This window comes from Ciconia boyciana, chromosome 16, assembly GCF_034638445.1.
Source record: "Ciconia boyciana chromosome 16, ASM3463844v1, whole genome shotgun sequence".
In the NCBI taxonomy this organism is placed as follows: Eukaryota; Metazoa; Chordata; class Aves; order Ciconiiformes; family Ciconiidae; genus Ciconia; species Ciconia boyciana.
Genome location: NC_132949.1, coordinates 15,270,496 through 15,291,226, shown reverse-complemented (window position 1 = coordinate 15,291,226; position 20,731 = coordinate 15,270,496). Strand labels below are relative to the sequence as shown.

The following is a 20,731-nucleotide window of genomic DNA, read 5'->3' as shown; positions in this document are numbered from 1 at the left end:
GGGTCACCGGGGAGCGAGAGGCACCCCAAAACCCACACCAGGGCCGAGGGGGACGGGCTGGGCCCCCAAACTGGTCCCAGTCCCTTGGTGGGGGTGTGTTTGTTCCCCAAACTGGTCCCAGTCCATTGGCGGGGCCAGGCTGGTCCCCAAAACCAGTGTGAACAAGCATGACCTCCCCCCCTCGCTGAGTCTGCCCGCCTGGGGGCCTGGCTTGTGGGGGGCATCGGGGTGCCCCCCCCTCCCCCAGCCCTCTCCCCTCTCCCCCCAGCTCAGCCCCCCCCCCGGCTCGCTGTCGCCCGACTGCGTCGCGCTGCGGCGGTTCGTCCACAAGACCAGCGTGGTGTACCCCGAGGTACCGTCTCCACGGTGGGGACGGGGGGGACACCGGGGTGCACCCATGGGGGGGTTCCCGTGCCGACACCCGCCTCCCCCCAGGTGGAGTTTCACTTCTGTGTCAGCGTGAACGGCGCCGTGGCCTCGCACACCTATGGGTGAGCCCCTGGGGACACCCCCACCCTGGGGACACCCCCTGCCCTGGGGATGCCCCCCACCCTGGCCCCACCCTGGGGACACCCCTCACTCTGGGGACACCCCCCACCCTGGGGACACCCCACCCTGGGGACACCCCCCTCCCTGGCCCCACCCTGGGGACACCCCTCACTCTGGGGACACCCCCACCCTGGGGACACCCCCTGCCCTGGGGACCCCCCCCTCCCTGGCCCCACCCTGGGGACACCCCCTGCCCCAGGGACACCCCCCACTCTGGGGACACCCCCCACCCTAGGGACACCCCCTGCCCTGGGGACACCCCACACCGGGTGGCTTGTCCCTCCCGGGGATGGGGACGAGGGACAGGGGCAAGGGATGGGGATGGGGGACAGGGACATAGGGGACGCAGCCCGGTGACAGCCCCGTCCCTGGGTCCCGCAGCCGGGAGAGCACCGGGGCGCTGGCAGGAGCGCGGCTGCGGGTCCAGAGCCGGCACTTCGCACCGTAGGGCAGCGCTGGGACGGCTAACTGGGACGGCAGCCACCGGCGGGACGGGGACGGGGACAGGGACAGCGGGGCTTGGGGGCAGCAGGATGGGGACGGGGATGGGGACAGGGACAGGGGGATTGGGGGCAGTGGGATGGGGACGGGGACAGGGGGATTGGGGGCAGTGGGATGGGGACAGGGCAGCTCAGGGTCAGTGGGATGGGGACAGGGTGGCTCGGGGTCACCAGGAGGCAGAGGGGGTGGCCTGGCGTCAGCGGGACAGGGATGGGGACAGGGACAGGGTGCCTGGCGTCAGCGGGACAGGGACGGGGACAGGGACAGGGTGCCTGGGGGTCAGTGGGGCAGGGATGGGGACAGGGACAGGGTGCCTGGGGGTCAGCGGGGCAGGGACGGGGACGGGGACAGGGTGCCTGGGGGTCAGCGGGACAGGGACGGGGTGCCTGGGGGTCAGCGCAGCCCCACTGTCCCCGGGGTGCCGGGTGTCCTGGGGGCTGGGTGGGCACGGCACCCGCCTCCCCCATCTCTCCCCCGCTCCAGGCCGGCAGACCCTGGGGGTGCCCCCCCCTGCAGCAGGATCCACCCCACGCCGGGGACCCCTACCCGGCTGCGCGTCCCCCTGCCCGCCGCCGCCGCGGGGCTGGGGGGGGAGCTGAGCATCCTCTCCGCGGCCGCGTTCTGCCCCTGCCTCAGCCCGGCCCCCAACCTGCCCACCCGCCTCGCCGCCATCGCCATATCCCGGGGTCCCGGGGGCCCGGGGGGGGGGGGCCGGGGGGGCCACGCGCCGGGCCGGGCCGTTCTCCTTGACCGTGGCCACTTGTTCCTCTACGACCCGGTGGGGCTGCCGGCCACGCCGCCCCGGCCCCGGCTCTTCCAGGATCCCTCCTGGCTAGCGGACTGGGAGCGATTCGGCTTCACCGTGGCCCCCTGTGCCCGGCCGGAGGGCGAGGAAGGTGCGGGAGGTCCTGGGGGTGTCGGTGGGGGGGTCCCGCCGGCGGGAGCACCCCCAGCGCCCCGTCTTGTCCCCGCAGAGCTGGTGACCCCCGATGCCACCTATGCGGTGCGGCAGGGAGCGGGCACCCCGGATGGGGACCGTCGTCCCCAGACCCTCCTGCTCTTCCTCTTCCTCCGCCACGAGGATCCCTTCCAGGCGTACGACGCCGGTGCGTGGGGCGGGGGGCTGGCGGGCTGGGGGTGTCCCTGAGCTCCAGGGGGGTCCCCATGGTTCAGGGGGGTCCCTGCGCTCTGGGGGTGTCCCCATGGTTCTGGGGGTGTCCCCATGGTTCAGGGGGGTCCCTGTGGTCCAGGGCTGTCCCCATGATCTGGGGATGTCCCTGCACTCTGGGGATGTCCCCATGGTCCGGGGGTGTCCCCACGCTCTGGGGGTGTCCCCGCAGCCCCGGGGGGGCCCCGGCTGTCCCCCATCCCCCCCCACGGTGACGGCCACCCTCCGCAGATGCCCGCCGGCTGCTGCTGGCCCACCTGGACCAGACGCTGCTGAGCAGCCGCCCGGCGCTGGCCCGCGGCCTCCGGACCCTCGTCCACCCCGTGCTGGAGGAGCTGCGCCGCCGGCAGGAGGTGGGGGCCGGGGCGGGGAGGGGGAGGCCGGGGGGGCCACCAGCGCACCCTGACCCCCCCATCCCATCTCATCCCATCCCGCAGGGCCAGGAGCGGCTGGCACGGTCCCTGCCCGTCGTGCTGGACGCGGTGACGGCCGTGGTGGCCGGCAGCACCAGCGCCCGCTTTCGCCAGGCCTGCCTGCGCACCATGCAGGTGGGGGGGTGCGGGGGGGGAACGGACCCTGGAGCTTGGGGGGTGGGGGTGGGGGGTGTCTTACCCTCTCCCCCCCTGCCCCATGTCCCCACAGGTCGAGGACACCCCGGCGTTGGTGGCGGCCACCCGGCGGAGCTTGGCCGAGGTCACCCACGGGCGCCTGCTGCCCTGCGCCTCCTGCGAGACCCCCGGCAGCGCGGGGGACACCCGGGGGGGTGAGGGACGAGCCGGGGGGGGGGACATCCACGACCCCCGCCCGGCTCCTTACACCCCCTTTACCCCCCCCAGGGTCCCCGTCGGAGGGTCCCCGTGCGCGGAGGGGACGGCGGACGGAGGAGGAGGAGGAGGGCACGTGTCCCCAGAGCAGCGAGGGGCAGGTGGGCTGTCACCGGGGGGTCCCCAGGGGTGCCCCCCCCTTACCCCCTGTTAGCCCCCGTTAAGCCCCCCGTCCCGCAGGCGTGGCGGCAGGAGGTGGCCAGCCTGGCCGAGTGGACGGCCTGAGGGGACGGGGACGGGGGACGGGGCACGGAGCACCCCCGTGTCCCTGTGCCGGCCCAGTTCACCCAGTTCACTTGGGACTGGCACCCCCAGCCCAGTTCCTCCAGTTGGTCCCAGTTTCCCCAGTTGGTCCCAGTTCCCCCCATCGGTCCCAGTTACCCCAATTGGTCCCAGTTCCTCCAGTTAGTCCCAGTTCCCCCAGTTGGTCCCAGTTGGCCCCAGTTGCCCCAGTTGGCCCCAGTTCCCCAGTCAGTCCCAGTTCCCCCATTGGTTCCAGTTCCCCAATTGGTCCCAGTTCCCCCAGTCAGTCCCAGTTCCCCCATTGGTCCCAGTTCCCCCTGTCGGTTCCAGTTACCCCAGTTGGCCCCAGTTCCCCCAGTCAGTCCCAGTTCCCCATTGGTCCCAGTTCCCCCGTTGGTCCCAGTTACCCCAGTTGGTCCCAGTTCCCCCATTGGTCCCAGTTCCCCCGTTGGTCCCAGTTACCCCACTTGGTGCCGGTTCCCCAGTTGGTGGCAGTTCCCCCCGTCGGTCCCAGTTACCCCAGTTGGTCCCAGTTCCCCCAGATGGTCCCAGTTACCCCAGTTGGTGCCGGTTCCCCCAGTTGGTCCCAGTTGCCCCAGTTGGTCCCAGTTCCCCAGTCAGTCCCAGTTCCCCATTGGTCCCAGTTCCCCAGATGGCCCCAGTTCCCCGGTCAGTCCAGTTCCCCTACTGGTCCCAGTTCCCCATCCCAGTACCCCACCAGCTCCAACCCAGTTTCCCATCCAGTTCCCACCGCCTCCCCGCCCCGCGAGGCCCCGCCCCGCCCCCTGCCCCGCCCCGCTCCCGCCCCCGGCGCCTGGCTCCGCCCCTATCCCGCCCCCCGGCGCCTGGCCCCTCCCCGGCCCCGCCCCGCGGCGCCGGGCCCCCCCCCCGGCCCCGCCCCGCGGCGCCATGGCGGTGTCGGAGGCCGCGGGCGGCTCGTCCTGGGCCGCGGCCGCGCCGGGTCGCGCCGGGCCGGCACCGGGAGCGGCACCGGGAGCGGCACCGGGAACGGGCCCGGCCCCCGCCGCCGGCCCCGGGCCGTGCTGGGCCGCCGTGCTGGCCTGCCTCAGCCTGGCCTGCTCCTACGTGGGCAGCCTCTACGTCTGGGGCAGCCCCCTGCCGCGGTACGGGGGGTGTGGGGTCGGGGGGTGTAGAGAGCCGGGGGCGGGGGGAGCTCCGGGGTACCTGGGGGGCATGGGAGCTTACTGGGGGTCTGTAGAGTACCCACGGGAGGTCTGGGGGTCTATAGGGTACCTGGGGAGGTGTGCGGGGTCTGTAGGATATCTGGGGAAGTATAGGGTCCTGGCAGGGCTTATAGGGTACCCGGGGGAGGTCTGGGGGGTCTGTAGGGTATCTGGGGGAGGTCTGGGGGTCCTGGTGGGGTTTGTAGGGAATCTGGGGGGCCTGGGGTGCATTGAGGGTACTTGGGAGTGGGTTTTCAGGGTATTGGGGGGTTTATAGAGTACATAAGGGAGGGTTGTGGGGTCCTGGGGGAGCTCCTTAGTGTCTGTGGGGTGGGCGATTCTGTCGGGGGCAGCCCCCCCGCCCCCGTGCTGACCCCCTCGGCAGGGACCACCCGTCTGTCATCAAGCGGCGCTTCACCAGCGTCCTGGTGGTCTCGGGGCTCTCCCCGGCCTTCGTCTGGCTCTGGAAGGAGCTGACAGGCGTCAAGGTGAGGTTGGGGGGGGACCCAACTTGGGGGGGGGCCGGGGTGTGGCACCCCCAAGCCGTGCTGACCCCACTCTCTTCCCCGCAGCCGGACACCCCACTGCCGGCGCTGCTGGGGCTGCGCCTGGAGGGGCTGGTGCCGGCCACGCTCCTGCCGCTGCTGCTGACCATGGTAGGTGTGGGGCTGGGGTGGGGACACGGTCCCCCGGCCCCCCCTGACCCCCCATCTCCCCCAGATCCTCTTCCTGGGGCCCCTCATCCAGCTCTCCATGGACTGTCCCTGGCGCTGGCTCGATGGTGTCAGGGTGGCTTTTGGTAAGGGGGGGGATGGCTCTGGGGCAGGGGGGTCAGGGGCTGGGGGGCAGTGGGTAAGGGGTCCCAAGCAGGGTGGCGGATAACGGGATGGGGGCTTTTGGGGGACAGCAGCGGGTTTTAGGGGGCTTAGGTAAGGGGACATAGTGGTGGGCTTTGGGGGGCGGTTGGGGATCTGAGTGGATTAATGAGGTGTGGTGAGCTTGGGGGTGGCAGAGGTGGGTTTTGGGGGGGGGCCTGTTGTGTCAGGGGACCCCGAGCGGGGCAGCGGGTTTTGGGGTCAGCGGCAGTGGGTTTTGGGCTGTGGCCATGCCCCCCCCGCCTCTCCCGCAGACCCCCGTTTCTGGGCGCTGTGTCTGGGCGACGTGCGCTGGCTGCGGAACCAGGTGGTGGCCCCGCTGACGGAGGAGCTGGTTTTCCGCGCCTGCATGCTGCCCATGCTGGTGCCCTGCACCGGCCCCGGCCCCGCCGTCCTCGCCTGCCCCCTCTTCTTTGGCGTGGGTGAGTGCGGGCCCCCCCCCAGGAACCCCCTCGGATACCCCCAAACCGACCCTCACGGCCCCTCTCTCGCCCCCCAGCCCATTTCCACCATGTTATCGAGCAGCTCCGGTTCCGGCAGGGCTCCGTCGGCAGCATCTTCATGTCGGCAGGTACCGCCGGGGTGGGGGACATGACTCCAGGGTGCCTGGGGGCCTTGGGGTGCTGGGGGGATATGGAGTGCTTGGGGCAGGGTGGAATGCCCAGGGGAATACAGGGTGCCCAAGGCAGGGTGAGGCACCCAAGGGTGGTGGTGGTGTGGTGTAGGGTGCTTAGGGGACATAGGGAGTGTCTGGGGGGATTTGGGGTGTCTGGGGTGGTGTGGGGTGCCCAGGGGGATACAGGGTTCCCGGGGTGCTACAGGGTTCCCGGGGGGCCTCAGGGTGCTTGGGGTGGGGTACCCGAGGGGGATGCAGGGTGGGGAAGGGGTGTGTAGGGTGCCTGGGGGGGCATAGGGCGCTTAAGGGACATATGGAGTCTAAGGGGGGATTTGGGGTGTCTGAGGGGGATTTGGGGTTCTCGGGGCAATTCGGGGTGTCTGGGGGAGGATGTGGGATGCCTGGGGTGACGTGGGGAGCCCGGGGGGGTACAGTGTTCCTGGGGGGATATGGGGGTGCTCAGCCCCTCCCCGACCATCCCCCCTCTCTCCCGCAGCTTTCCAGTTCTCTTACACGGCCGTCTTCGGCGCCTACACAGCCTTCATCTTCCTCAGGACAGGTGGGGTCCAGGGGGGGCGGGGGGGGCCGGGGCAGGGGGGGGCTCAGCCGTGCTGACCCCACTCTGTCTGTCCGTCCGTCTGTCCCACAGGCCACCTGGCGGGCCCGGTGCTGTGTCACTCCTTCTGCAACTCGATGGGGTTCCCGGCGGTGGGGGCGGCGCTGGAGCATCCCCGGCGCCGGGCCCTGCTGCCCTGTTACCTGCTGGGGGTCCTGCTCTTCCTCCTCCTCCTGCACCCCCTCACCGAACCCGCCTTCTTCGGGGGGGCCCCGGCCTGTGCCCCCCGCCCGGGAGCCCCCCCCACCTGCTCCTGACCCGGGTGCGGGGCGCCCGCCCCGGATCCCCCCGACCCCCCCCGACCCCGTTTTTATAGGTGCCGCCGCACAGAGCTCTATTTTTGTGATTAAAGTGCTTTAAGCCTTGGTGTGTCGGGACTGGGAGAAACTGGGCTGGGGCTGGGCGGGAGTGGGATGGGACTGGGATGGACCGGGGGGGGGGTGGCGAGTGGGACAGACTGGGATGAACTGGGGGGGGGGCGAGTGGGACAAACTGGGAGGGAGTGGGGTGGGACCAAGTGGGTGGACGGGGGCCTGCCAGGGCTGGGACAGGGTTGAAGGGGCTGGGACTGGGCCGGACTGGGATTTGGCCCTGTGCAGACTGGGACAGGACTGGGGGTGCCCGAGCTCCTCCCAGTCGCCAGGGGGCGCTACCGTGATCGGCCCGCCGCTGCCGGGCGCATGCGTTGTGGAAGGGTAGGTGCGCTGGCGGCGCCGCTCGACTATTGGGCTGCGCGAGAGCCAATAGGGACGCCGCGTGGGCGTGGCCGCAGGCCCCGCCCCCTCAGGGACTACCCGCTGCCCGTTTCCAGCGGCGCTTTATTCCCTCACGGCCCCACGTGACTGCCGTACACCCGCTCCGCCCCCCCGCCGCAGGGCCCCGCCCCCAGGCCCAGGCCCCGCCCCCCGGCGCCCCCGGGTCCCACCGCCCGCCGGCTCCGCCGCCCCGTCCCCGCTTAGGGCGGGTTGTCGCAGTCGCGGTCGTGGTCGGCGTGGGCGCCGCCGCCGCCGCGGGTGGGCGGCCCGTGGCTGTGGGCCTTGCGGATGTGGCGGTAGAGGTCCCCGGACTGGGTGTAGCTGCGCAGGCAATGGCGGCACTCGTAGGGGCGCTCCCGTGTGTGCACGGTGGCATGGCGGCGCAGGGTGTAGGAGCAGGAGAAGGTTTTCCCGCAGGTGGGGCAGGTCGGCGCCTCCTCGGCGAAGAGCCCGAAGCCCCCGCGCCCCTCCAGCGGCGGCAGGAACAGCGGCTCCCGCAGTGCCGGCAGCCCGAAGGGCAGCGGCTCCCCTGACGCCTCCCCGAAGGCCGCGGGCCGCGCAGCGTGGGACGGCCCGGGGAAGAGGCCGGCGGGGCGGCGGGCACCCGCCTCGGGCTCCTCGTCGGAGATGACGATGGCCTCCACCTTGACGGTGGCGGGCAGCAGCCCCCCGGGGGCGGCGGGCGCCCAGGGCCCAGCGCAGAGCCCCCCCGGGGCGGGCAGCTCGCCCGCGGGGAAGGCGGCGCGGGGGGCGGCCTCCGTCGAGCTGCTGGGGCTGGGGAGGGGGAGCTCCGGGGGGGCGGCGCGGGGCCAGTCGCCCTCCATGCCGGGCTGCGTGGTGTCGGCCACGTCCACGCAGGGCACCGGCGGCTCGGCGGGGAGCGTGCCCTGCTCCTCGCCGCCCCCAGCCTGGGGGGCCGGGCCGGGGAGGGCCAGGAGGGGCGCCCCGGGGCTGGGCGGGCGCTGCTGGGGGGCGGCGGGGGGCAGCGGGGGGCTGCCGGGGGCGTCCTCCTCCCGCTTGGTGCTGTCGGCCTCGGCCGGCACCCGCGCCTGCAGCTTCTTCTTGCAGAGCTTGACGACGTCGTTCATGTGCAGGTAGCTGGCGGCCGCCAGCACGTCCTCCAGCGGCGTGGCGGCCAGCGCCAGCCGCCCCTCGTACATGAACTCCAGCAGCAGCCCGAAGGCGGGCGGCGTGACGATCTCGCTGTTCAGGCAAACCAGGTCGCCCTTGTCCAGCCGCTCGGCGTAGCACATGTGGAAGAAGGCGCTGCAGGCGGCCAGGACGGCGCGGTGGGCCGGGAACGGGGCGCTGCCCACCAGCACGGTGCAGTCGCAGAGGAAACCCTGGGCCCGCTGCTCCCGCAGCCCCCGCAGCAGCTGCCGGCTGTGCTCCGGGAACTCCATGGCGTCCCGCGGGGCTCTGCCGGGCCTGCGGGGTGACAGGGCCGGGGGGGGGGGAGGGGGGGCGGTCAGCCGGGCCTGCCCGGTGGCGGGGCCGCAGGAGACCGGTGCCGGCCCGGCCTGCTGAGAGGGCCCGGCCCCGGCCGGGAAGCGGCAGGGCCGGCACGGCGGGGGCCGCTCAGGCCCGGTCAGGCCCCGCTCCGCCCCGGCGGGGCCCGCTCAGGCCCGTCCCGGTTCCGCGCTCCCCGTCCCCACTCACCACAAAGCAGCGGCCTGGCGACGCCCCGCCCCTCCGCGCTGATTGGCAGCCCCGCCGGCCGGTCGCTCCCGCTCCCATTGGCCCGATCGCCTGCTGTTCAACGGGGCCCGGACGACGCGGGTCAGCGGAGCATGCTGATTGGCCGTCGCCTCCCGCCACTCATGGCGACGGGCTGCTGATTGGCGCCTGCTGCCGCCCTCCCGGGAAGAGGCGGGCCGCGGTTGTCATGGCCGTGGTTGCCATGACCGCGGGGGCGGGGCGTTGCCGGGGAAGCCCTCAGCGGGCGGCGGGTCCCCGAGCCGGGAGGGTGTTCTGATTGGGCGCACGCAGCTGTCACTCAGCTTTTCCGCGCTTTCATTGGTCTGCCGTTGCCCGCCCCCCCCCCCCCCGCGGCGTGTCCCCGCCCCTTCCCTCCGATCTCTCACGCCTCGCGCGCAAATCACCGGACGGGGGGGCGGGGCTACGGTCACCCCGGCAAACAGGTGAGCCGGGGCGGGGCGGGGGCGCGCGCGCGCCGGCGGGCCCCAAGCTCCGCCCCGCTGAGGGGGGTGTGGCCGAGGGCGGGTTCGCGGGCGGGGCTCCCCGCAGCCAATGGGGCGCGGCGGCGTGGGGCCAGGGGCGGGGTGAAGGGTCAGGCCCGATCCAAGATGGCGGCGGCGCCGGGGAGGTGAGCGTGCGCCGGGGGGATCCTACGGCCGGGACCCCTTCCCCCGCTCGGGGGGACCCCGCGTCCCGGGAGCCGCCCCCCCTCCCCCGGCGGGACCCCCGGGACTCCCTCCCCCGCCCCGAGCGGCCGCCGCCCGGGACCCCCCGGCACCCCGGGCCTGAGCTGCGGCCGAGCCCCCGCCACCACCCCCTCCCAGCCCGGTGGCGCCCCGCTCCCCGTCCCCCCTCCCCGCTTGGTCCCCGTGTCCCCCCCGTCCCTCCCCGTCCCCTTCCCCACCGTGGCGGAGGCGGAGCCGCGGCCCTGCCCTTCGCCCGACCCGCCCCCGTCCCCCCGCAGGCGGCGGCCGGCGGCGCTGCTCTGGGCGGCCCTTTGCCTTTGCCTTTGCCTCGGGGCCGCCCTGGCCGTGGACCGGAGCAACTTCAAGACGTGCGAACAAAGCGGCTTCTGCAGGTGGGTACGGGGGGACCGGCGGGGGGGGGGGAGCCGGGCCCGGGGCTGGCGCTCAGGCTTTCCCCCCCGCCCCCCGCCACCACCGCAGGCGCCAGCGCGGCCTGCAGCCCGGGCACTCGCCGTACCGAGCCCTCCTGGAGTCGCTGCAGCTCGGGCCCGACGCCGCCAGGCTCCAGCTCGTCAACGAAGCCACCAAGGTCCGTGCGGGACCGGGGAAGGGGGCTGCGGGGGCTGCCACCGTCCCGCTGACACCGCGTCCCTCCCTCCCCCCTGCAGGTCCCGCTGCTGCTGGAGCTGTGGGGGCTGCAGGGCAACGTGACCCGCATCCGCATCAAGGAGCTGAACCCGCCGCGCCCGCGGTTCGAGGTGCCGGATGTGCTGGTGGCGGAGCCGCCCGTGGAGCGGTGAGCGCCGGGCGGGGAGGCACGCAGGGCTGGGGGGACGTGGGTGGGGGGACGCTGCCGCACTCAGCCCCCCCCCTCTTCCCGGCAGGCTGGCGGTGACGGGGCGGGACGAGGGGAGCCTGGAGCTGTCGCTGGGCCCCACGGGGCACCGGCTGCTGGTGACGGAGAAGCCGTTCCGCATGGACCTGCTGCAGGGCCGGGAGCTGCTCTGCAGCGTCAACGCCCGCGGCCTCCTCTTCTTTGAGCACCTCCGACGCCGCCGGGACTCGTGAGTACGGCCGGGGGGGCGGCTCTGCGGCCGGGCAGGCGGGACCGGCCCCCCCCCCCAGGGTTCCCCCCACCCCAGGGCACCCAGCAAACCCCCCTGGGGAGCTTGGGGTGCCCAGCTGTCCCCGCTCCCCACCGGTAAAGGTGAACCCCAGGGAAGGGTGGGGGAACGGCAGCGCTCCGAGGGTCCCCCCCAAGAGGGAGGGCAGCCCATGGGGAAGGAGGGGGGGAGCCGGGCCGGGCCGCGTCCGTCTGTCCGTCCGGCGGCTCCTCGCACTGACTCTCGCTGTGTTTCTGTTTCTGGCTGCGCTTCCCCCCCGCCCGCGCCCCAGTTTCTCGGATAAAGTTAGTAGCTCGGTCGGTAGCTTGTGGGATAAGATCAAGACCCTTTTCCATAGGTAAATCTGTGGCTTCTGCTGCTGTCTCTGCCCCCCCCCACCCCCCCCCGGCCCCCCGCGGGGGCCCTGGCCAGGGTGCAGCATCCCCCCACAGCCCCCTGGGCCAGGCAGGCCCCGGCGGGAGGGAGGAGGAGGAGGGGGCAGGAGGGGCCGGGGCCGTCCCCGTCCCCCCAGAAGCGAGGAGCTGCCCCCCCGAGCGAGCTGGGGGGTGGTTGGGGTGCTCTCCCCATCTCGGGGCCCCAAGTGAGTGCCCACCGGGGGGTCCTGTGTCCGTCCCCCCCACCCCTCCGCGACCCTGCTGCGTTGCGTGACTTCTGCCTGCGGCGACCAGGGTGCCCCGGCCCCCCGTAACCACCCTGCCCCCCCCAGGGATACCCCCAAGGAGGCCACAGCAGAGGAGGGGGCGGCTGCTGAAGCGCAGGAGGAAGCTGCCGCTGGGACGGAGGACGCCAGCAACCAGAGCGAGAAGGTATGGGGGGGGCTCAGGACAAGGTGCTGGGGGCCAGCAGGGAGATGGGCCCCCCCTTTCTTTTGGGAGAGCCCCTCTCCCCACCCATCCCTGCTGGCATCTGGCCCCGCAGCCCACGGAGGCCACGGCTGAGGCCGCGGAGGAGCCGGGCTCCTGGGAGGAGACGTTCAAGACGCACACGGACACCAAACCCAATGGTGAGACCCGTCCCGTGGCGGTGGGGGGGGGCCGGTGCGAGGCAGGGCCTCTCGGTTTCACCCCCCCACCCCGTCCCGCCGCAGGGCCCACCTCGGTGGGGCTGGACTTCTCCCTGCCCGGCTTCGAACACGTCTACGGCATCCCCGAGCACGCCGAAAGCCTGCGGCTCCGCACCACCGAGTGAGTGGCGGGGAGGGCGAGTCGGGGGCGGGGGGGTGACGGTGGCACCGCAGGGGGGACGCTGACCCGCCTGGCCTCTCGCAGGGGGGGGGACCCGTACCGTCTCTACAACCTGGACGTCTTCCAGTACGAGCTCTACAACCCCATGGCGCTCTACGGCTCCGTCCCGCTCCTGCTAGCACACAGCGCCCGCCGCACCCTCGGCATCTTCTGGCTCAACGCTGCCGAGACCTGGGTGGACATCAGCTCCAACACCGCCGGCAAGGTGCGGGGACGGGCGGTGGGGGGGGTCCTTGGAGGGGTCTGGCGGGGCCCTGACACCCCCTCCCCGCCCGCAGACGCTTTTCGGGAAGCTGCTGGATTACATGCAGGGCGGAGGTGAGACGCCGCAGACCGACGTGCGCTGGATGTCGGAGAGCGGCATCGTCGACGTTTTCCTGCTGCTGGGTCCCACGCCCGCTGCCGTGGCGGGGCAGTACGCCGCCCTCACGGGTACGCCGCGGGGCGGGGAGGGCCGAATGGAGAGGAGAGGGGTGCTGGGGACCCCACTCTGAGCCCCGCTGTCCCCCTGCAGGCACCCAGGCGTTGCCCCCCCTCTTCGCCTTGGGTTACCACCAGAGCCGCTGGAATTACAACGACGAGGAGGACGTGGCGGCGGTGGAGCGGGGCTTCGAGGAGCACGCCGTCCCCTGCGACGTCCTCTGGCTGGACATCGAACACGCCGACGGCAAGCGCTACTTCACTTGGGACCCCAGCAAGTTCCCCCGGCCCCGTGCCATGCTGGAACGCCTGGCTGCTAAGAAACGCAAGGTGGGGGACCCCCGCCAAGGGGCTGGAGGGGAGCTGGGGGACCCCCTGGGTGCTGATGCGTGTCTCCGCCCCCCCCCCCAGATGGTCAGCATCGTGGACCCCCACATCAAGGTGGACAGCAGCTATCGCGTCCACAACGAGCTGCGCTCCCGCGGCTTCTACGTCAAGACGAAGGACGGCAGCGACTACGAGGGCTGGTGCTGGCCGGGTGAGCGGGGTTGGGGGGCGCGTCCTGGGGGGAGCCCGGGGGGGGGGGCCACGCTGACCCCTGCACTGTCCCCAGGCTCTGCCGCGTACCCTGACTTCACCAACCCCGAGATGCGCGCGTGGTGGTCCTCCATGTTCGCCTACGACCAGTACGAGGTGAGGAGCCCCCCACCAGCGGGTGCGTGGCCCCCACATCGCCGTCAGCCCCCCATCGCCGTCAGTGCCCCCGGCAGGCGTGTGGCCCCCCGAGTCGCTGTCATCCCTCCCCGTTGCCTTTCTGCTCTCAAATCACCATCTTCACCTATTGCTCGTGTGTCCCCCAAACTGCTGCCCCCCACCCCTCTGCCCCCCAGTTGCCCCCCACCCCTCACCGTGGGCCCCCTCCCCCAGGGCTCGACCGAGAACCTCTTCACCTGGAACGACATGAACGAACCCTCCGTCTTCAGCGGCCCCGAGGTGACGATGCACAAGGACGCGGTGCATCACGGCGGCTGGGAGCACCGCGACCTCCACAACCTCTACGGCCTCTACGTGGTGAGCGCGGCCCCCCCCAGGACCCCCCCTGTGCCTCCCACCCGCATGGGGGCGGGGGGGGGGGTCCCTTACAACCTCTTTCTCCGTCCCCCTCCCCTCTGCGCAGCAAATGGCGACGGCCGAGGGGCAGATCCAGCGCTCGGGCGGGCAGCAACGACCCTTCGTGCTGAGCCGGGCTTTCTTCGCCGGTTCCCAGCGCTACGGTGAGGGTGGGGGTCCGCCCCGGGGGGCCCCCCCCGTGTGTGCGTGCCCCCCCCCCCCTCACATCCCTTCCCGCAGGCGCGGTGTGGACGGGCGACAACACGGCCGAGTGGGAGCACCTGAAGATCACCATCCCCATGTGCCTGAGCTTCGGGCTGGCCGGCCTCTCCTTCTGCGGCGGTGAGCGGGGCGAGAGCGGGGTCGGGGGGAGGCTCGGTGCGCCGGGGGGGGCCGCCCTGAGCCCCCTCCTGCCCCCGCAGCGGACGTGGGGGGCTTCTTCAAGAACCCCGACGCGGAGCTGCTGGTGCGGTGGTACCAGGCGGGCGCTTTCCAGCCCTTTTTCCGTGCCCACGCCCACCTGGACACGGCGCGCCGCGAGCCCTGGCTCTTCGGGGAGGAGAACGTGGCGTTGATCCGCGCCGCCGTCCGCCAGCGTTACGCTCTCCTGCCCTACTGGTACACCGCCTTCTACCGCTGCCACCGCCACGGGCTGCCTGTCATGAGGTGAGCGGGCGCGGGGGTCCCTGGGGGTCCCCCCAAACCACCCCCACCCCCCCTCCCCAAGGTCCGTGACGTCCCCGCTTTTCCCCCAGGCCGCTCTGGATGGAGTACCCCGAGGACACCACCACCTTCGCCATCGATGACCAGTACATGATCGGTGAGGGGGCTTTGCCGTGGGGTTGCCCCTGCCCCTGAGGGGTCCCCCGCCCCCATTGGGGGTCCCCCCCATCCCCACCCGGGGTCTCCCCACCCCAGCACTGACCCAGGGTCCCCCCCCCTCCACGCCTTCCCCAGACAGGGCGCTGCTGGTGCACCCCGTGACGGAGCAGGGCGCCCGTGGCGTGCAGGTCTACCTGCCTGGCAAGGGAGAGGTGAGCTTGTGCGGGGGCTGTGGGGGAGCTGCAGGCTTTGGGGGAGCTGGGGGGCGGTCTGCAGGCTTTGGGGGGGGGGCTGTGGGGGTCCAGGTCTCTCCCCCCCCAACTGCTTTCTGGTACCCCCAGGTGTGGTACGACGTCACCTCCCACCAGAAGCACCACGCGCCCCAGACGCTCTACGTGCCGGTGACCATGAGCAGCGTGGGTGACGGGGACGGGGCTGGGGAGGGGTACGGGGTCTGGCCGGGGGGGGGGGCCGGGCCCACCTCCTCCTCCCTGCCCCGCAGGTGCCGGTGTTCCAGCGTGGTGGGACGGTGGTGCCGCGGCAGGAGCGGGTGCGGCGCTCCACTGAGTGCATGCGGGGGGACCCCTTCACCCTCTACGTGGCCCTCAGCCCCCAGGTGAGTGCAGATCCCCCCCAGATCCCCCAAACTCCCTAGACACCCCCCACTCCCCTGACACCCCCCACCCCCGTTGCCCCCCCAGGGCACGGCCGAGGGCGATCTCTTCCTGGACGATGGCCAGAGCTTTGACTACGAGACGAAGGCGCGCTACCTGCACCGGCAGTTCACCTTCGCTGGCAACACGCTGACGGCCAGGTGCCCCCCCCGGCTCCCCCCCCAGACCCCTCTCCAGCCTCCCTGGACCCCTGAACCCCCCAAACCCCCACTTCTCCTTCCCCGCAGCTCGGCGGACCCCCGGGGCTCTTTCGACACCCCGGCCTGGCTTGAGCGTGTGGTTATCCTGGGCGCGGGGAAACCGGCTGCCGTCATTCTCCGTCCTGCAGGTGAGTAGGGGGGCCGGGGGGGGCGCCGGGGGTGGGTACACCCCCAACCCCCCCAACCCCCTCACCCCCTGTTGTCCCCCCCAGATGGCTCTGAGACACGCCTCGACTTCCACCACGAGGCCGAGACCTCCGTCCTCACCCTGCGCAAGCCGGGGGTCCGCATCGGTGACGACTGGGCCATCATCCTGCGATAATGCAGGGGGGGGGCTGCTGCTGGGGAGGGGGGGGGGGGCTGCCCTTGCCTCCCCTCCCCCAGGACCCCCACAGCCCCCGGGACCCCCCAACCGGGGGCAGGGAGCTCCCCCCACCCCCCACTGCCCCCTTGGCTGCTGTAGCGGGGGTTTGTCCCCGGTTGGTTTGGGGGGGCTGGGGGGTGCTGCCTCTGCCCCCTGTTCCCCCCCAAGTGGGGGGCAGGGGCTGGGCTGGTGGGGGATGGGGACCAAGGCTCTGCGTGCCCCCCCTGCCCCCCTTGTGCCCCCACCCCACCCCTTCCTCCCCCCTTTTCCTCGCTCTTTCCACCCCTACTCCTTTCCACCCCCCTTCTGTCCCTGTCCCCCGTTTTCCCCCTCCCCCAGCAAGCGGGGGTCAGCTGGGGGTTGGGGGAGCCACCTCCCCTCCCCTCATCATCCCCCCCCACGGGGCATTGTGGGGTCTGTGGCGGGGCAGAACCGGGCCCCCCCTCCCGCGGCTGAGCGGGGCCGGGAGGGGGAGGGGCGGCCCCGCGCGGAGTTTTGATAAAAGACAAATAAAACCAGGAAAAAAACGGTGTTTTGAGGTTTGGGGGGGGGGGGGGTGGTGCACCCCGGAACCCGGCGGCCGGGGTGCGCGCAGCAGCCGGACCCCAGGGAACGGACCGCGGCCGGAAGTGGCTGCCGGAGCGCCGTGGGGCGGACCGGAAGTGCCGGCCTGGCCCGGCCCGGCCCGGCCCGGCCCGGCGGTTGCTTCGCGGCCCCGAACCGGTCCCGGTCCCGGTCCCGGTCCCAACCCCCGGGCCCGGCCCGGCCTGGCCCGGCCCGGCCCCCGTCCAGCCCCGGCCCCGCCGCGGTGAGTCCCGGCCCCGTCGCCGTGGCAACAGCGCCACGTCCGCACTCCTTTACTGGGGGGGACTGTGAGCACTGGGGGGCACTGAGGGGACTGGGAGCACTGGGGGTGTTGGAGGGGCTGGGGGGAGCACTGGGGGACTGGGAGCACTGTGGGGGTGTTGGAGGGGCTGGGGGAGCACTGGGGGAAGATATGGGATACGTATTGGGGTGGTGGGGGCTTACTGGGAGGGACTGGGGAGATACTGGGGGTGCTGCGGTGGGTGCTGGTCATGCTGGGGGGCGGGAAAGGCCCTGGGCAGAGCGTGCTGGGGGGTGCCTGAGCGCCAGGCCCCCCCTCTCCCCCGAGACCTCTCCAGACCCCCGGTTCCCCCTGGACACCCCGAGACCCCCCCGGCCCCCCCCGGCGCTGCCATGAGGGTGAAGCTGAAGAACGTTTTCATCGTCTACTTCGTGGTGTCACTCGTGGGGCTGCTCTGCGCCCTGCTGCAGCTCGGTGAGGGGGGGCCTGGGGGGGCCGGGGGCGGCTCAGGGAGGCCTGAGCCCCCCCCCCCCGGGCCGCTCTGGGGTCCCTGACCCCCCCCCTTCTCTGTCCCGTCCCCCCCCCAGGGCAGCCCTGCGACTGCTCCCAGCAGCTGCAGGCCGAGCGGCGGCGGGGCCGGGACCGGGACCGGCTGCTGGCGGAGCTGCGGGGTGGGGGGGCCCGGGGGGAGCCCCGGGCCCAGGGGGGGGGCCGGGCCCTGCCCACCATCTACGTGGTGACCCCCACCTATGCCAGGTGAGACCCCCCCTCCCCCGGGTTCTCTACAGCCTGGCCTGGCCTGGCCCCCCCAGCCCCGTGCAGCCTGGCCTGGCCCCCCAGACCCATTTGCCCCCCCAACCCTGTACAGCCTGATCTGCCCCCCAGACCCATTTGCCCCCCGGTACAGCCTGCCCCCACAGACCCATTTGCACCCCCCCCCATGCAGCCTGGCCTCCCCCATTCCCATTTGCCCCCTCCCACCCTGTAAAGTCTGACCTGCCCCCCAGACCCATTTGCCCCCCCCCCCCCCTACAGCCTGATCTGTCGTGTCCCCCCGCTACAGCCTGGCCCCCCCAGACCCATTTCCCCACACAGCCTGGCCTGGACCACCCCCAGCTCGATCCACCACCCCCCTTGAGCCTCCTTGCCTTTACATGGCCTCCACAGCCCCCCATGACTCCCCACAGCCCCCCGTGACCCCCCTCAGCCCCCAGGACCCCCTGCAGCCCCCCCCACAGCCCCCTTTGCTCCCCCCCCCCCAGGCCGGTGCAGAAGGCGGAGCTGGTGCGGCTGTCGCAGACGCTGCTGCACGTGCGGGCGCTGCACTGGGTGGTGGTGGAGGACGCGGCGGCCCCCACGGCGCTGGTGGGGGGGCTGCTGGCCAGCAGCGGGGTGCCCTTCACCCACCTGAACGTCGAGACCCCCCCCGAGCGTCGCCGCCGCCCCGGGGACCCCCCCTGGTTACGCCCCCGCGGCGTCGAGCAGCGCAACCGGGCGCTGCAGTGGCTGCGGGAGACGCGGGCGCCCGGCGAGAGCGGCGTGGTCTACTTCGCCGACGACGACAACACCTACAGCCTGCGCCTCTTCGAGGAGGTGGGGAACCCCCCAGAACCCCCTAAAACCCCCCGAACCCCCCCCAGCCCCCCCAACTTCCCCCTAGGCCCCAACTGCTCCTTTCTGCTTCTTGACGCCTCCAGCTTGCGCCTCTTTGAGGTGATGGAGGGTGCTGTTACCCCCGAACTCCCCTCAAATTCGTCCAATCCCCCCCACCCTCCCCAGCTCCCTCACCCCCCGGAGCCCCCAATTCCCCCAAACTCCCTAACCCCTTAGAGCCCCCAAGTTCCCCCACCCTTCCCTAACCCACCCTAGAGCCCCCTAATTCCTCCTCAAAGTTCCCTAACCCCTCCTAGAGCCTCCTCTAGAGTCCCCCAATTACCCCCAAACTCTCCTAACTCCCCCTAGATCCCCCAGTTCCCCCACCCTCCCCTGCCCCCTAGAGCCCCCAATTCCTCCCCAAACTCCCCTGCCGCCCCTTATAGCCCCCCAATTCCTCCCCAAACTCCCCTAACCTGCTGATTCCCCTTCTGCTGCTCAACATCCCCAGCCTACGCCTCTTTGAGGGGCCGTGCTGTTCCGTGAGACCCCCCAGCCCCCCCTCCCCACTCCTCCCTGAGCCCCCAACCCTCTCCAGCCCCCCCATTCCCCCCCCCCCGCCGCCGCCATGACGGCCGCTCTCCCCCCAGATGCGCAGCACCCGTGGCGTGGCCGTCTGGCCGGTGGGGCTGGTGGGGGGCCTGCGTTTCGAGCGGCCGCTGGTGGCGGGGGGCCGGGTGGTGGGCTTCCACACCGCCTGGAAACCGGAGCGCCCCTTCCCGCTGGACATGGCCGGCTTTGCCGTGGGGCTGCCCCTGCTGCTGGCGCGGCCCGCCGCCCGCTTCGACCCCCAGGCCGAGAGGGGCTACCTGGAGAGCAGCCTGCTGGGGGGGCTCGTCTCCCCCGCCGAGCTGGAGCCCAAGGCCGACAACTGCACCCAGGTGGGGCACTGGGGGGGGACGACACACGATGACTCTCGGGGGGGGTCTCGGGGTCCTTTGGGTTTGGGTGGTCCCTCAGGGGGTCCCTTGAGGGTGGGGGGGTGACAGGACAGGGACCCCGGGGGGTGCAGGCTGGGCTGGGGGCCCAGGCCTGACAAAGGGGTCACTGAGGTGCACAGGCCAGGCTGGGGGGTCCCCAGGGGGTGCAGGTTGGGCTGGGGGGGGTCCCCAGGGGGGCACAAGCCGCACTGGGGGTCCTGCTGATGCCCCCCCCCTTGCTGCTCCCCCAGGTTCTGGTGTGGCACACGCGGACGGAGAAGCCGAAGCTGCGGCAGGAGGAGCAGCTGCAGCGCGAGGGACGGGGCTCCGACCCCCACATCGAGGTGTGAGGGACCCCCCCGCGCTCCCCCCCCGCACCGCAGGGACCCCCCCCGGGGACACACCGGATGTGGGGACGCCCCTGGGGACACTCGGACTTTATTTATCGACAGGGCCCCCCCCTTTCTGTGGGCCCTGCCCCCCTTTCCCACGGGGCTCCCCAGCCAAGTGTTGTCTCTGCAATAAACTCTCCCGCTCCATCCTCGTCCGTGTTTGGGGGGGACCCCACTCCGGGGGGTGGGCACCTCACGCCAGGGGCTGCTGCATGCCCCCCCCCACGGTAAGGGGGCCAGGGGACCACAGAGGGGGCAGGAGCGGGGCCCCCCAACCCTCCTGCTGCCGGTGGATCTTCATGTGGGCATTGCGGCTCTTGATCTTGGGGAAGATCCTGGGGGAAACAGGGGTGCGGTGGGGGGCTGGGGGAGGAAGCACCCCTGTGCCCCCCCAGCACCCTCTGTGCCCCCAGACCTCGTCCAGGCCATCCCCAATCCACTTCTGCCCCCCCCGCGTACTTGCCACAGAGCTTGCAGGGGAAGCGGGAGCCGAGGGCTTCAGGTGGTGTCTGGGACAGAGAGAGGTGGGAGGGGGGGGTCCCCAGTGTCCCCCAAAACCAGAGGGGGGGTCCCCCGTGCCCTCCCGAATCCGGGAGGAGTCCCTGGTGCCCCCCAGCGCTATCGGGGTGTCCCCGGCCCCCCCATACCTGCCTCCGCGCCCGTCCCAGCCGTGACTTGTGCAGGTAGTAAAACTCAACACACTGCGTCATCCGCTTGGAGGGCACCTGGAGGGGGGGGGAGCGAGGGGGGCGGGTTTTGGGGTGACCCTGTGGGAACGGGGGTGCCGGGGGGGATGCCGGGGGAGTCTCTCACCGTCTGTTGGATGCGCTGGAAGTCCTTCCCGTGCTGCGCCAGGGCCTTGGTGAAGAGCCGCCGCTCCCGGGGGTCCAGGCGTCGCTGCCTGTGGGTGCAGGGGGTCAGGATCTGGGGGGTCCCATGGGAGCCCCCCAAGATTCCCCTTTACCCCAGCCCCCCCTCACCGGTGTAGTGGTAGCCAGCCAAGGGGTCCGCCTGCAGCCAGGCCGGTGTCCCCAGCAGCAGCAGCTCCAGGGCGCCCTGGGGGGGGGGCACGGCCGGGCGCAGGGTGCTGGGGGGGGGGGGGGCACCCCCAAATCCCCCCAGCCCCCCCCTCACCATCAGGCTGCCGCCGGCGCGGGCCAGGCAGTGCAGGGCCAGCTCCCGGTTGGTGCCCCCCCCGGGCAGGGCGCTGGAGCAGGCCAGGTCCAGCAGGGTCTCCACTGTGGGGGGGCTGGGGTGAGGGGGGGGC

The 20,731-nt window shown here is 72.6% G+C and overlaps 4 protein-coding genes across 5 annotated transcripts; 3 read left to right on the top strand and 1 right to left on the bottom strand.

The window, feature by feature from the left end:
• Positions 1-4,178: 4,178 nt before the first annotated feature.
• On the top strand, positions 4,179-6,941 carry RCE1 (Ras converting CAAX endopeptidase 1). The gene is made up of 8 exons (XM_072880968.1): positions 4,179-4,409; positions 4,855-4,957; positions 5,042-5,125; positions 5,190-5,268; positions 5,599-5,766; positions 5,844-5,915; positions 6,457-6,519; positions 6,610-6,941. The coding sequence occupies exons 1-8, from the start codon at positions 4,195-4,197 to the stop codon at positions 6,831-6,833; spliced, it is 1,008 nt and encodes a 335-aa protein (XP_072737069.1). The 5' UTR covers positions 4,179-4,194; the 3' UTR covers positions 6,834-6,941.
• A 374-nt stretch (positions 6,942-7,315) lies between these two features.
• On the bottom strand, positions 7,316-9,059 carry ZBTB3 (zinc finger and BTB domain containing 3). Its single transcript, XM_072880969.1, has 2 exons — positions 8,991-9,059; positions 7,316-8,759 (listed from the first exon to the last, which is right to left on the bottom strand). Exon 2 carries the CDS (start codon positions 8,732-8,734, stop codon positions 7,532-7,534), a length of 1,203 nt encoding a protein of 400 aa, XP_072737070.1. The 5' UTR covers positions 8,735-8,759; positions 8,991-9,059; the 3' UTR covers positions 7,316-7,531.
• Positions 9,060-9,607: 548 nt separating this feature from the next.
• On the top strand, positions 9,608-15,696 carry GANAB (glucosidase II alpha subunit). Of its 2 annotated transcripts, XM_072880966.1 has the most exons (25): positions 9,608-9,657; positions 9,994-10,107; positions 10,196-10,304; positions 10,384-10,511; positions 10,600-10,779; positions 11,111-11,176; positions 11,546-11,645; positions 11,758-11,842; positions 11,927-12,023; positions 12,108-12,288; positions 12,362-12,515; positions 12,598-12,833; positions 12,915-13,041; positions 13,117-13,196; positions 13,431-13,574; positions 13,681-13,777; positions 13,854-13,955; positions 14,036-14,279; positions 14,369-14,433; positions 14,571-14,647; positions 14,777-14,851; positions 14,938-15,051; positions 15,137-15,249; positions 15,337-15,437; positions 15,522-15,696. In XM_072880966.1, exons 1-25 carry the CDS (start codon positions 9,638-9,640, stop codon positions 15,629-15,631), a joined length of 2,919 nt encoding a protein of 972 aa, XP_072737067.1. In that variant the 5' UTR covers positions 9,608-9,637; the 3' UTR covers positions 15,632-15,696. The 2 variants fall into 2 exon arrangements, with proteins under 2 accessions (XP_072737067.1, XP_072737068.1); XM_072880967.1 differs by lacking the exon at positions 11,111-11,176 and having other exon boundaries at positions 15,522-15,695.
• A 637-nt stretch (positions 15,697-16,333) lies between these two features.
• Positions 16,334-19,611, top strand: B3GAT3 (beta-1,3-glucuronyltransferase 3). Its single transcript, XM_072881372.1, has 6 exons — positions 16,334-16,481; positions 16,827-16,973; positions 17,087-17,255; positions 17,762-18,092; positions 18,743-19,033; positions 19,324-19,611. Exons 2-6 carry the CDS (start codon positions 16,892-16,894, stop codon positions 19,420-19,422), a joined length of 972 nt encoding a protein of 323 aa, XP_072737473.1. The 5' UTR covers positions 16,334-16,481; positions 16,827-16,891; the 3' UTR covers positions 19,423-19,611.
• Positions 19,612-20,731: the final 1,120 nt, after the last annotated feature.